This window comes from Haplochromis burtoni, unplaced genomic scaffold (assembly GCF_018398535.1).
Source record: "Haplochromis burtoni strain Fernald_Lab_line unplaced genomic scaffold, NCSU_Asbu1 Contig_180, whole genome shotgun sequence".
In the NCBI taxonomy this organism is placed as follows: domain Eukaryota; kingdom Metazoa; phylum Chordata; class Actinopteri; order Cichliformes; family Cichlidae; genus Haplochromis; species Haplochromis burtoni.
The window spans coordinates 23,267-36,386 of record NW_024582541.1 but is presented as its reverse complement, the minus strand read 5'-3'; the positions used below and the strand labels follow the sequence as shown (position 1 = coordinate 36,386).

Below are 13,120 nucleotides of genomic sequence, written 5' to 3'. Positions count from 1 at the left end.
ACAGTTAAGACAATCTGCTGATGTTCAAACCAAGCATCTGAATATGGAAGAAAGGTGATTTAAATTAATTTCAGAAACTGTTGACTTTCTAGGATGAGATGGAGCACCACCATCTCTGGGGATTAAAGGGAAAGATCCAAAAAGGAAAAACTATCCATTAAGCAACAGTTCTCTAGGTGAAAATGCCTCAGTGATGCTAGAGGTGAGAGAACAGGATGTCCAGACTGTTTTGAGCTGAAGGCAACAGTAACTCAAGAACCATGGGATGCGGAAAATCATCCAATGAATGCACAGATCATCCAATCCTGATAGGTTCCAACAGCAGGCGACCACACCAGGTATCACCTATGTCAACTAATAATAGGAAACTAAGGCTGCAATTCCAAAATTGGACAATATCTCAATTTCTTCTGCAACATTCAGGAGGTAGAGTAAACAACTTGAAAGTGTGTCTCACCTCATATCAGTGATTCAGGCAGTGGTGTAATCATTTGGGGATATTTTCTTGGCACACCTTGGGCCTTTCAAACACAGATCTAGCACAGTTAGTTTAGTCTTTAACATCTGTACTGAATGAAAAAAAGGGTCCAGGGCTGCTCAACAATGCTTGGGCCATAATTGCTAAGTCATTTGTATGCCACTTAAGGTTCAAACGCAAAATAACTAGCAGTCGGTTTACCTGATCTTTGCTAAAAGTTGCTTGGGTAAAGTTTAAAAAGACTGGCCTACATATGTTGGATGTAAATCCAAACCCTTTAAGTTTATTCTCAACTTAACTGTTATTGACTTTGCCCAAGCTTTGCTAAAAATGCCATTCATGCTTTTTGTCATATTTGGTCCATATGCACCATTTACCGCATGGACCATTTTAGAGTCATAACAGTACTGCATTTTGCCAAAGTGCCACAAATATAATGGTGATATCCTTGAGCCATCACAACAAGAAATGGCCCATATCTACATACTGTCTGAGAGACTCCAATTGTCATGCAATTATATTCAACTTCATCTTAAGTACCTTTTATTTCTTTAGAACTAGTTAGGTACAAATACAATCAGATTGATGTCAACTCTGATATTAGTGTCCAACACTAAAAACAAGTAACAGATTATTGATCTTTTTCTGTCAGAGACACTTATTATGCAATGAATTAAAGTCAAAGATAGAAACTTCTCTGAAGTTTCTTCTGATGAAAGATAAATCACTTTTGTCATAAGCTTTTCTTAAAACCTTTATTTATAGATTTATTTTGGTCTGTTTTCAATTATAAATGTTTAGAAATGTGTTTTTAACTCTCTCTTATCTTAAAATCTGCTTTGTTGAGCATTTCATTATGGCTGACTGATAAATTCTTTAAAAAAAACCTTATTATAACAATTAGAGACACAAGGTCAGACAGGATTTTCTTTTTTTATTCATGAGAATTCAGTAAAGGGTACTGCATCTTAAGCAGTGACTTAATGTAATGTACAGGTATATGATGTGGCTGCAGTATGCATTAAGATTTCCCTTTGATCACAACTATGGCATCACTGCCCCCTCATTATAAGAGATTGGGCAAAAGCTACAAATAACATAACCTAAGGTCTGTATTTAATGAAACACGTTTTTTTTAACGGAAAGACATCAATTCCTGACAACTACAACTATACCATTCTGGAACCTGCAGCATACTGTGTTCTGAAGAATTCACACGTAATCCCATTTTTCATTTCAAAGTAAATCTAAAAATTTTAACTGAAGCACTAACAAAATAGAGGCACACTTTGATTCCTCCCAATCTCAACTGAATTATTTAGGATGCTATGCATTAAGCATGAATGTGTATTTGTGAATACATGCATCTTTGAATCGAAACATGCTTACCAAGGGCTTTTTGCCACTTCAAATGCCTGGAGAGGAGCAGGAGGCAGAAAACTGATCTATTAAACATGTTTCAGGACTTGTGCAGTTGGAGAAATGCATCTACTAAAGCAAAAATACAGTTTAATAATTACTACAAGTAATAAAATCATTGTTGGGCATCTGTGCTTTCAATGCAGTGACTGGTAGAGTAATTACTCTTTTATGTCAGTGGGTGGCAGTGGGTAGCACAATATCACCTTGTTAAGTTAAGACACAGTTAGTGATGCGCGCTTTAAATGACAGCTGCAAGACGTACAACAAAGGAAAAACTGCGGACTACGAACTGTGCCCTGGACAAAATTCTAATCCAGAAGAGCCTAGTACCAGTGGTAGTCAAAAGACAGCAAAAACGGTGAGCTCGAGGCAATACAGTGAAAGTTATCTTTTGTTTGGATTTACTTTTCACTGGAGATCGGACTGCACCGACTCCATTATGTTTCAGCTTTTATGCTCCTTATATCTGGAAAAAACTCCCAGAAAGCCTCAGGTCAGCTGAAACACTCAGTTTATTTAAATCCAGGTTGAAGACTCACCTGTTCTCAGTTGCATTTGAATAAAGCACCAAATCCGCACTTAAGCTTAAATGTCAAAACTTACATTTTAACTACTGATTTTATCTACTGTTCGGATTTTATCTGTTTTGATTTTATATACTGTTTTGTTTGTTTGTTTGTTAATTAGTTAGTTTGTTTGTTTGCTTGTTTTAATCAATTTTAAATCATGCTTTTTATTTGTTTTTGTTTCTAATGTCTCTGTAAAGCACTTTGAATCACCTTGTTGTTGAATTGTGCTATACAAATAAACTTGCCTTGCCTTTGGTGTGTGGAGAAAAGCTCTCAAACAGTGCCATGGTCCCAAGCAAGCTTAAACGCCTGTATGCCTTTCTTCAATTCCTGCCAGAATATCATCTTTGTGTTCATCTAGACAGGCCCAGGTTTCACACTGAGTGAGTATAAACAAACTGAGAGACTAACTTGCCATTATATGTACTGTATTAGGCTACAATGTGTCATTTTGGAGCAAGTTTGGTTGGTGGTGTATAAAATGTGCCGCGACTCAAAAAAGGTTGAAAAACACTGTACTAAAGCTAGTAGAGTGAAAGATTGGCTCATTCTGTTTTAACCAAGAAACAAAACATGATCAATCCAAATTGTACCAACGATTAGGTATTCATAGCCACAGGTGTGGCATTGGTATGAATATTTCAAATAGCTTAATGAATCCAGCTGCCATCAGTTTCTTTCCTGTGCTATTGTCACAGATTTTTGTCTGATGTATCAAATGTATCAACTGTGTCAACTACATTTTAGACAACACGGAAGTATACTAAAGTAAGGACACCATCATTCCCTACTGTTTATCAAAAGAATTCGTAAGCAAGCCAATGTCTTGCTTCTGCACTGCACTTTTATTGAACACTAATTACACAATAAATGTCATCAATCTCTTTATATTTTTCAAGATGATAAATGTTGTATCCAGCATGGATGGAGGTTTTACTCCTCGGGGAAAAAAGTTAAAGCTCTCTGTTATGTAAGTAAAAGTAGAAATTTTTAATATGGCCATGTCAGGGATGGGGCCTTGGCCGGAAAGCTCTAGAAGCCCAAAACACCTTGCAATTGGGCAGCCTATAAGAACAAAGCTGGCATAAAGGGAGGGTAGCCTCAAATTAAGAGAAGCCAGAAAGTCTTGTTTCAGACACAAGATGAACTGAGAGGCTGGTTCATTTAGTTGATGATTAGTTGATGTGAACACTGTGCTGGTCTATCGTTGTGAAGAAAAAGCTTAGCATAAAAGCAGAGCTGCTGATTTATCAGCCGATCTACATCCCTACCCTACGAGCTTGGAATAGTGACCCAAAGAACAAGAGCCTAGATACAAGGCAGAAATGAGCTTTCTCTGAAGGGTGGCTGCCCTCTCCCTAAGAGATGCAATGAAGCCTTCATCCATTCAAGAGCCGCTCGTCCTCCACATCAAAAGGAGGCCATTGAGGTGGTTTTGGCATCTGAATTTGAATGTCTACTGGGCGAGCTGACAGCATGTCCTACAGAAAGGAATCCCTGAGGTAGATCAAGGGTAGACTGGACAGATTATGTTTCTAGGCTGGCCTGGGAATGCCTCTGCGTTCCCTGGGATTAGCTGGAGGAAGTGGCTAGAGATAGATACCTAACTTCTACCAGTAGTTTGTGTACTCTGCACACCTATGGTACCCTTTGCCGCATCCAAGAACGCAAAGCCTGCATATCGGAAGGCATTTATCTCAAACAAGCTGCATATACCTGGTAGCTGGGTCGGATCATGTTTAGACCATAAACAAAGTGCTCTGATGTATGCAGAACCAGACTGAGACCATCTCCTCCAAAGGGTCTTGGTGTGGTTGTTTAGATCCACACCTGAGTGCAAGCTGCAGTTTAAACCAAATAGACTAAACACTGCAGGTGTAAACACCCTGAAATATTGAATAATGCAAAGCTGCTATTACTCCAAATGGCCAAACTTTCTCTCTTTAAGTTGTCTTGGCTCAAGAACTAAATATTTAGACAAACTCAACATCAACTCATAAGTGGAACTATTAAAAAGTTGACTGACTCAGCATCTCCAGCACTACTAGCTCTTTTGCACTCACATTACACTACTATTCATACCACATATTCCCTTTCTTTATTATACACACTTGTAAACCACTGCACACATTAAACAATGATATCTGCAGGCCTACTTGTTGTTCCTAGAGTATTTAAAAGTAGAATGGGAGGCAGAGCCTTCAGTTTTCAGGCCCCTCTTCTGTGGAACTAGCTTCCAGTTTGGATTCGGGAGACAGACACTATCTCTACTTTCAAGATTAGGCTTAAAACTTTCCTTTTTGCTAAAGCATATAGTTAGGGCTGGACCAGGTGACCCTGAATCCTCCCTTAGTTATGCTGCAATAGACGTAGGCTGCCGGGGGATTCCCATGATGCATTGAGTTTTTCCTTTCCAGTCACCTTTCTCACTCACTATGTATTAACAGACCTCTCTGCATTGAATCATATCTGTTATTAACCTCTGTCTCTCTTCCACAGCATGTCTTTATCCTGTCTTCCTTCTCTCACCCCAACCGGTCGCAGCAGATGGCTCCGCCCCTACCTGAGCCTGGTTCTGCCGGAGGTTTCTTCCTGTTAAAAGGGAGTTTTTCCTTCCCACTGTCGCCAAAGTGCTTGCTCATAGGGGGTCATATGATTGTTGGGTTTTTCTGTGTATCTATGAAGCGCCTTGAGGCGACTTATGTTGTGATTTGGCGCTATATAAATAAAATTGAATTGAATTGAATATCTCAAACATAATTTAAAAACCTCAGAGAGATGGTCAACGATTCTAATCCAAGTGATTTACAATACTGGATCAAATTACACCAACAACAAAATGTGCCACATTCTGCTATGCTTTACATGTTCATTCATTCTTCTTTGCCTTGTTTTATCCCATTCACTAAATCTTCTGTCACGTCAGCCACTCCCAACCATTAATCAGTTGATATTCTCCGTGTCTCTGCACATTTGCATCTACTTCCTTAATTAATCCAGTCATTATTTATACCGCAGGTTTACTGTTTACCCTTTATCTCATCTCTGGGATTTCTGCAGCAGTTCTCTGTAGTCTGTTTGCATACTGATATTGTGGAATGATAGCAATGCCTAAAATAATTTTACGCATTCTATATTGTGTACGAGTGTTCACAATGTTCAGTGTCTGGTAAAATGTTCATTGTTTAGCAAAATAGTTGGTGGTGAGCAACGATGTTGTTTTGATTTTTATGACCACAACTTTTGACAGCAAAGCCAGGCTGTTTTGATTGAACGTTCTCCTTCATATGCCTGACATTGTTACAGTGTAACTGTACTGTACTGGGCAATGAAATTATGTTGCACAAACCTGTGATTCTGGAGAAAATGGTGAGCATGCTCCTGGCTGCACTTCTCTGGGGTTAAAAATTGTGGACTGAACTCCTGTTTACCCACTATGTTGTAGCTGGAGACCCAGCTCTCATCCCCAGTGATGTGCTCTGACATGAAGGCTCGCTCAGTTTGAAACAGAAATTGATCTTTGCTCTCCTTGGCAGAACAGGATTCCTAAGAAAGTTGCATGAGAAGATAATCTCCAAGGGGAGACTGCGAACATCAGGTATGGTCTTTGAATTTTGACATGGTTGAATTCACGGAAGGTCTTGATTCCTTCAGCCCTTTGTCACGTGATGAACCAATGCAAAAACAGCAGCAAATCTATAAAACATGGCTGAATCCAGACATCAGCCTCACTGAAGTAATGTGGTGGTATTTTAGGGAGCTGTGTATGAATGAAAACATAACTCAATCAACTCAACCAATCCTGAAAAGAATTATGTAAAAAACTTATGAAGTCATACAGAAAATAAATACCAGAAGTCACTTCTAGCAAAGACAATACTTCAAATTCATGAATCATGTGGCTATGCTACTCTTTAGGAATAATTAGCATGTTGTTGAAATGCAAATTTAAATGTCTGGTGTTGTGCTTAATTGTTCTGTGGAGGAAGTTCTTCTCTAAAAATAGAAGATTAATTCCCACCTCTGAACAGATGCCCATCTCAGCAATGGAAATGAAGCATAATTAAACTTCCAAGCAGCTATCAACCTGCTTGGGAGATTAGAATAAAGAAAAAAATGTAATGCACACCTTCCACATTCATATACCACACATCTAAAGGACTGGAATGAGCTTTTGGTTTGTTCATCTTCTGTGATGACTAAAAGGACAACAACAACTGCTTCCAAAAAGTCAAAAGGTAAGATTTCAAATAAAGATAAAGCCCAAACCAAGAGGAAATATCCATAAATTAGTCAAGAAATTAAAAAAAGAGGTCCCCAAAAAAAAAGAGCCCAAACACCAATCATCAGATCACCAAAGGACACTGAAAGATAAAGGAAGCATTGATTGAGAGGATGCATGTAATGCTAAAATAAAATATTGATTATAGCTTAAACATGAGTTTCTACACATGAACCTAAAGAGACATTTATCAATAGCTTTTGTCTGTAAAAGAATCATAAATAAAAGCAAAGCCTGACAAGGTCAATCTTTCAATAGACATGAACTGGAACCTTTCGAAAATCTTTAAAACCGGGCACCCTAAATGTCTTTGAAAGTTTTTTGGAGTTGAACGCACTATTACTCTAGACATCTAACCTTGAGCGGTGTCTAAAGTATAAAAGAAAAAAGCTGTCAATCATCTTTTGTACAGCTTGCTTGCAGAAGCATTTGCTGATATCTACAGCATTTACACCTTCCTCTGCTCCTAACCCCATTAAGGTGAAGTTAAAGAAGACTCAGTGGCCTTGAATGCAAAAGAAGCCTTTAGATTTGAACCTATAATGACACCAGGAGCCCAGAGGCTACAATCATCTTCACCTCTGCAGCTGTTGTACTGTGCAGGAAGACAGGGATTCTGATATTAATCTAAAATAAAACATAGTTACTCTTTTGATCTGTTGTGAAATACTAGTACTGGGCAATCCTGCAGTTTCTTTATATTTTGCTAGAAAAATGGGAAATAAGTACAGCTTATTATTGAAACACCCAAAGCATAGTGTTCAAGGCAAAAACATACTAAAGAACTTGAAAATCACCATTTGGCAGGATGACTGCTATTCTTCAACACAGCCTGAACTCTCTTAGGCAAGCTTTATGTAATTTATTTCAGAAATAATTCTACAGACTTCACTTCAAAGCTTTTCTTGGATGCTTTTTTTTTTGTCTTTTTCATCATGACCTTTGAAGCATCTTTGTTATGGTTTTGGGGACGTCGATCCATGACTGACAGTGTCCCATTGTGTGTTTTTCCAGGAATTCTTTTTTGGCAGTGTATTTGGGATCAATATCAATATGACAGATGTTTTCCAGGTGGTATTGTACGGTGGATAAAAATGTAACGGTACTTTTCTGTTATCTGTATCATCTGCTGAGACTGCACTCAGTACTAACAAAGAAGAACGTAGCACGAACAGCAAAACAGGAGGACGGAAGAAAATGGGAACGGAAATTTTAAAAAAATGTGAAAGCATTTCAAAGAAAACAAACAAAGTTAAATGCAGGCTGTGCAAAAGCAGAGATTTCCTTCCATGATAAAAATGTAAAACTCTGGCACCCTGGAGCTGTGACGTCACCTCAGCGTGGGTCAGTTTTAGAGAGTTAAGTTAGTGCGCCGTGTTGATGCCTTGTTTTTGGTAATGTTTGTACAGGAATGTCTATGTTGGCTTACCTGTCGGAAACTTCTCAGGATGATGCTTACTAAGCGAGCACCATTTGTGAAATGTGATAGTTAACCATTAAACAGGAATAGCTACACTGTCTCCTAGTTTTAATGAATTTAATTTGTTGTGGGGTGAGACAACAGGATGATATTCACAGACTTGAGCAAATGAGCTACTGGAGCCTATAACAGGAGGTTTGCCCATAGGAAGCAACCATAAGAGTTATTGAAATAATCATAGACTAATCGACTACTACGAAAAATTGGCAGTTTAGTCGACAACCAAAATCTTTAGCTGCAGCCCTGATCCCTCCATCAAACATGTTGACACTGACACAGTCTAGTTCTTGTGCAATGTAACATACTTCTACCTTTCCTCCCAGTCATTCTTCCTTAAAAATAGCTTCTTGACAGCCATCCTTCCACTGAATGAGACCATATCTGATGATGTTTCAGTAGACAGCAGATGGATCAACAGAAGGGCCTGATGCATCTCTCAGGTCTTTGCTAGATTTTCTCTTCTTTTCATATACAGTTCACCCTCTGTAGTTTTTTAGGCATAACATTTTATTTTGTAATATTTTAAGTACACAGTGGACGCCATGCTGAGATATGCCAATTTTTAGCAAATAGCTCTTTAAGAATACCTTGTTGGTGTAAAAGAACTATTTTATGCCTGTCAAACTGTGTTATAATTGGTATTTTTGTAGATTCAATTTCAGAATATATTTATTTATTTGCAAATAGAATGGCAGTAACAAACTCTGAAAGATATAATTTAAACCTGATTGAGTAAGATGCCTGTTTTCAATGCTTGAATAATTCATAGGTCAGTGTTTAAAAAATCCTTTGGAAATGTTCAACAATTCATGGAAAATCTGTGGGAAAAAGTGCAGTCACTGTCAAAAGGAAACTTTCAGAAAGCCTGCTGCTCACTAACACAAGTCTGTGTCCCTGGAAGCAAAATACGAAGAAATTGTAATTCTCTACTGCAGACTAGCTATGTTGCATCCTGAATAGCACGTCGGGCCTGCAGTGACTTAGAGCACTTTTGATGGGGGCTGGTCTTATGCTCCTTTCTGTTTACTGTATTGGCTGACTGACTTCAGTGTCCTCAGGCAAGCCATGAGGGAAACTAACTGATCCATAAGCCACACCGAAGGTAGCTTGAAATATATATTTACTCATTTGGTGGACTTGGCGACGAAAGCAGGGATTCACTGTCAGTTTTGAGTGTTTTATCACTTTTGTCACTTTTTGTCTCTTAACACGTTTAGCAGCCATTTAGGTGCTGTCCTTACAACAGTGAAAATGAAACATGTTTTACACTGTATAGAAATGCCTTTTTATCTTTAAAGAAACCAACTGAATAACACGGAGGTCACTGTGACAATGACGGAAATAAAGAGGAGTGAGTGAGTCAGAAAGTGACTCACAGGAGCATACGCAAACACGAAGGAATTCAAAATATAACTCCATCTTCCAAGCACTTTGTAATCGCTCAGCAACATCCAGGTGGAAGTCAAACTGTTCCTGGTAGCAAGAACAAACTTCCCAAAGTTTTATGTCAGCAGGGAAGACAGTGTGGTAATTAATAAGAATACAGGCTGCACTGTTCAATTTTCAAAGACCAGCCAATGCTAATGGTGACCCACTGAGGTGGCACTTGTTTTATTTTAGTACCTATAGTTCTGGTGCAGTCACAAGTCAAAATATGTGCTCTAAAAAAAGGGTATGTTGCTTTGTATTTTACAAGACTATAGCAAGCAAGCAAGCACATGCAGGTTACTGCCACAACTTAATATTCCATAAAAACTGTCTCAGAGTTTGAAATAATGTTTTGTGTTTAATCAACGCCTTTTGGCACTGCCATTTTTGTTGTCTTGTTAATTAATCCGCTAGATTTGCTGGCATGCAATTAAAATGAGGTGCTAAGTTTGTGCTACCCTAAGAAAATCCCAGATTTGTGTTTTCTTTTTCAGATTCAACCCTTATTAGATGAGTGTCAGAGAGGGGCTGGAAGAAGAAGAACCCAGCTTTAAATAATCATCCTATCCTGGGTAATTTAAAATTGGCATTACCTGCATACATATTTTTATCTTTATCTGACAAGTTGTTGAATTCTTATGTTAATGTAACTTTGCCTATTTCAGAATTTCTTTTTTAATCTTATAAATAAATAAAAAATTTACATATTAATGAGTCAGGCCCTTTGGGTCACCTTATATTACATGGAAGGAAGGTATTTTTCTGTTTCCTATACTCATACTCAGGATATCTAGACGTTTTGGTCCAGTTCAATCAAACTCTGCTGTTTTTTCCCATTTGATTTGGGTTGTTTGAGCTGGCAAAAAAGCTGTCAATCAAAATCTGACTAAATAACTCAAGCAGAGAGACCCCGCTTTTCAGGCTGTCTCTATTCTGGTTTGACTGTATGCTGAAAACAAACAATATTTTTTTTAAGGGTACAAGTAATTCATGATTTAAAAAAACCCCAAAACCTTTGTAGGTGATCTATGATAAATGACAGGAGGTTGTGCACTCAATACCTCTTAAAAAGTCAATGAAATGCAGCATCAACACTTTGGGTATAATTAAGATTTTTAAAAAGTCCTTGTTTTCTTCCTTCCTTCTACCTGACCATTACTTTTCATGAGTTACGGTCTTGACAATTGGTGCTGGTGAAGATTTATTTCTTAATTGGGTTCATTGTGACACCAAAGAAAAATAACTACATAAGGCTTATAATTAGCAGCATGACTCGATTTCATTTTCACCATTTGCTCTGGTAGTCTGGTTCGAAATCAACAATGTGTATGATTCAGCAGAGCCCCTGCTGTGCTTGGAATTCATAAGTATGCAGAGCGACAGTTAACAGCTTTTCAGTGCCGGAATAAACAGAACATAACATGTGAATGAAAAGCGAACTTATCTAAACTATTACCATTACCAAAAATAGTACCAATGGAGTTTCCCTGAAGGCAAGACGCATGTTTAGCGTGCCACAAACGCAACAAACCAGCTGCTCTGAGCACAGTCGGCACAGTATAAACAAGCACTAGTGTTGTATTATCCTAGTAAGAACTTATAGGTAAGTACATGTAACAAATGTTATACAAAGCCAGTATATCTAAATATATTGTGTATTTAGCTAAATACCGTAATACACAGACTAATATCTAAATACACAGACGTTCACATTAACCACCTACATTGAGGATCCAGCCACAACCAGGGTGCCTCCACCAGACAACCTGTGCAATCATCTTTAAATTGAAAGCGATTCACCAGAGGTTGAGGCTGTTGCACGTTCACCTCTGGATGACCAGGTGTTTGCTGTAACCTAACAGCAAAAAAGTCTGACTAAACCATATCAGACAGTCTATTTCCCTCCAAGTGAGCCAGCATTTATGTTTGCTATTTTATGTTATGTTTTTGCTGCATTTATTTGCTCATTAATTTTCTACCTTCGTTAGGCAGTTGTATGTGGGGTGTCACTGCTCAGTTGCTATCATATTACTTTGATATGTTAGAAAATGTTTCTTACTCATGTTTTCTGCAAAACAGTACAAAATTTGACTTGTCTCTGTCTTGCACGTTGGAAATTATAATTTATGTTAATTACAGAACAACCTACCCATTATAAACCGATTCAGACAAGTGTGACAATTTACAATTAGTATGTAGGACATTACGTTATAAGGGAATAGCATTCGGAAAGATGATTGCTTAAAGGAAGGTTTAGTGTTGCAGCCAAGGATAATTTCCCAAGAGCTGTCAAGATGAAAACACCATTCAGTCACAAGAGCACCCAGTGAGGATTACAGGTGGTGAGATAAGGCAGGTAGAAAAAGAGAAACAGAAAAAACAGGACAGCAAAAAGAGAGCCATCATAGAAGCGCCAGGTCAGGTTTCAGACAGCCAACCAAATGCAGTCGTTTTTCCTCGATTTTGCTTTCTAATGCCTGAACCTCTTTTGCAACTGCAACAAAATCATGCATTTGAAAAAAAGAGACTACAAAGGTTGCAGCTACAAAGACTGCAGCCCAAAAAACAGCTGATGTGGGTATATGAAGGGAGGCTTGCCTGAGAGATGTCCAGCTCTACCTATGCTGATGGTCATATCATCAGAGTCCAGGAACTGGAACGGGGGATCCTCTGCTTTTTCTTTGTGCCACTTGGAGTCAGAGGGCAGAGCCAAGGCACTGTGGGGGTCCGTACCAACACCCTGAAGATGACAGAAAAAGGTTTTAGCTTTGGTTATTGATTAGCCTAGAGCTGTGAATGTCTGTATAAATTTGAGTTTAGAATGTTTTGCAAAATTGACAAATCAACAGAATGAATTGTGCAGAAATGCAGTGCATATAAAGTGACTCAGTGTTCAGTGAGCTGTAGATGAACTTTCTTAGCATCACCATAACATTTTCATTAGTATTTCTGATTTCAGTGAAGTATTAGAGATGCATGTTTTCTAAATATATTTGCCCTACCTAATTAAAACTGAATTGTATATAAAATCGCAGGACCATCTTTTAGGGCATTGTCACTTAAAATGCTTGTTAGCACTCTGTCTAGTGCATCGCTTCACATTGTTGACAAAGAGCTGACATGTTTTTCTACTCTGATTAAAGTCCAGTGAATGCTGTGTCTGAAAATGATATAGGAAACGTCACACTGTTGTTGTAAAGGGAAGCAATTCCAATTAAAGCACCGTTGAAGCTCAAAATTAGCATACATCTCAGCTTTGGTTGGAGACAAGTGAATAAATAGTTCAATTTAAGATTACATAGACCCTGAAGGGAATAGGGATAGAAATAGAAATGCTTCAAGTGCAAAGTAAAGGGCTTAGCATGAAATAACTTATTCAACAAAATAACAGCAGTGATGAACTTTGTAGCCTGCATGTTTTTAAAACAAATCTGGCTTGTGTCACGATTTGTTGAATAGAG

The 13,120-nt window shown here is 38.2% G+C and overlaps 1 protein-coding gene across 1 annotated transcript in view; it reads right to left on the bottom strand.

Annotated features, from left to right (window-relative positions):
- Positions 1 to 12,438, bottom strand: part of LOC102288904 (zinc transporter ZIP11) — a gene marked incomplete at its 5' end in the record, with an annotated part of 55,681 nt that extends 43,243 nt beyond the window's left edge. Inside the window, one exon of the mRNA XM_014337478.2 lies at positions 12,258 to 12,438. Coding sequence (XP_014192964.2) covers positions 12,258 to 12,438 — 181 coding nt within the window. The remainder of the gene's footprint in view (positions 1 to 12,257) is intronic.
- Between the last annotated feature and the right edge of the window lie 682 nt (positions 12,439 to 13,120).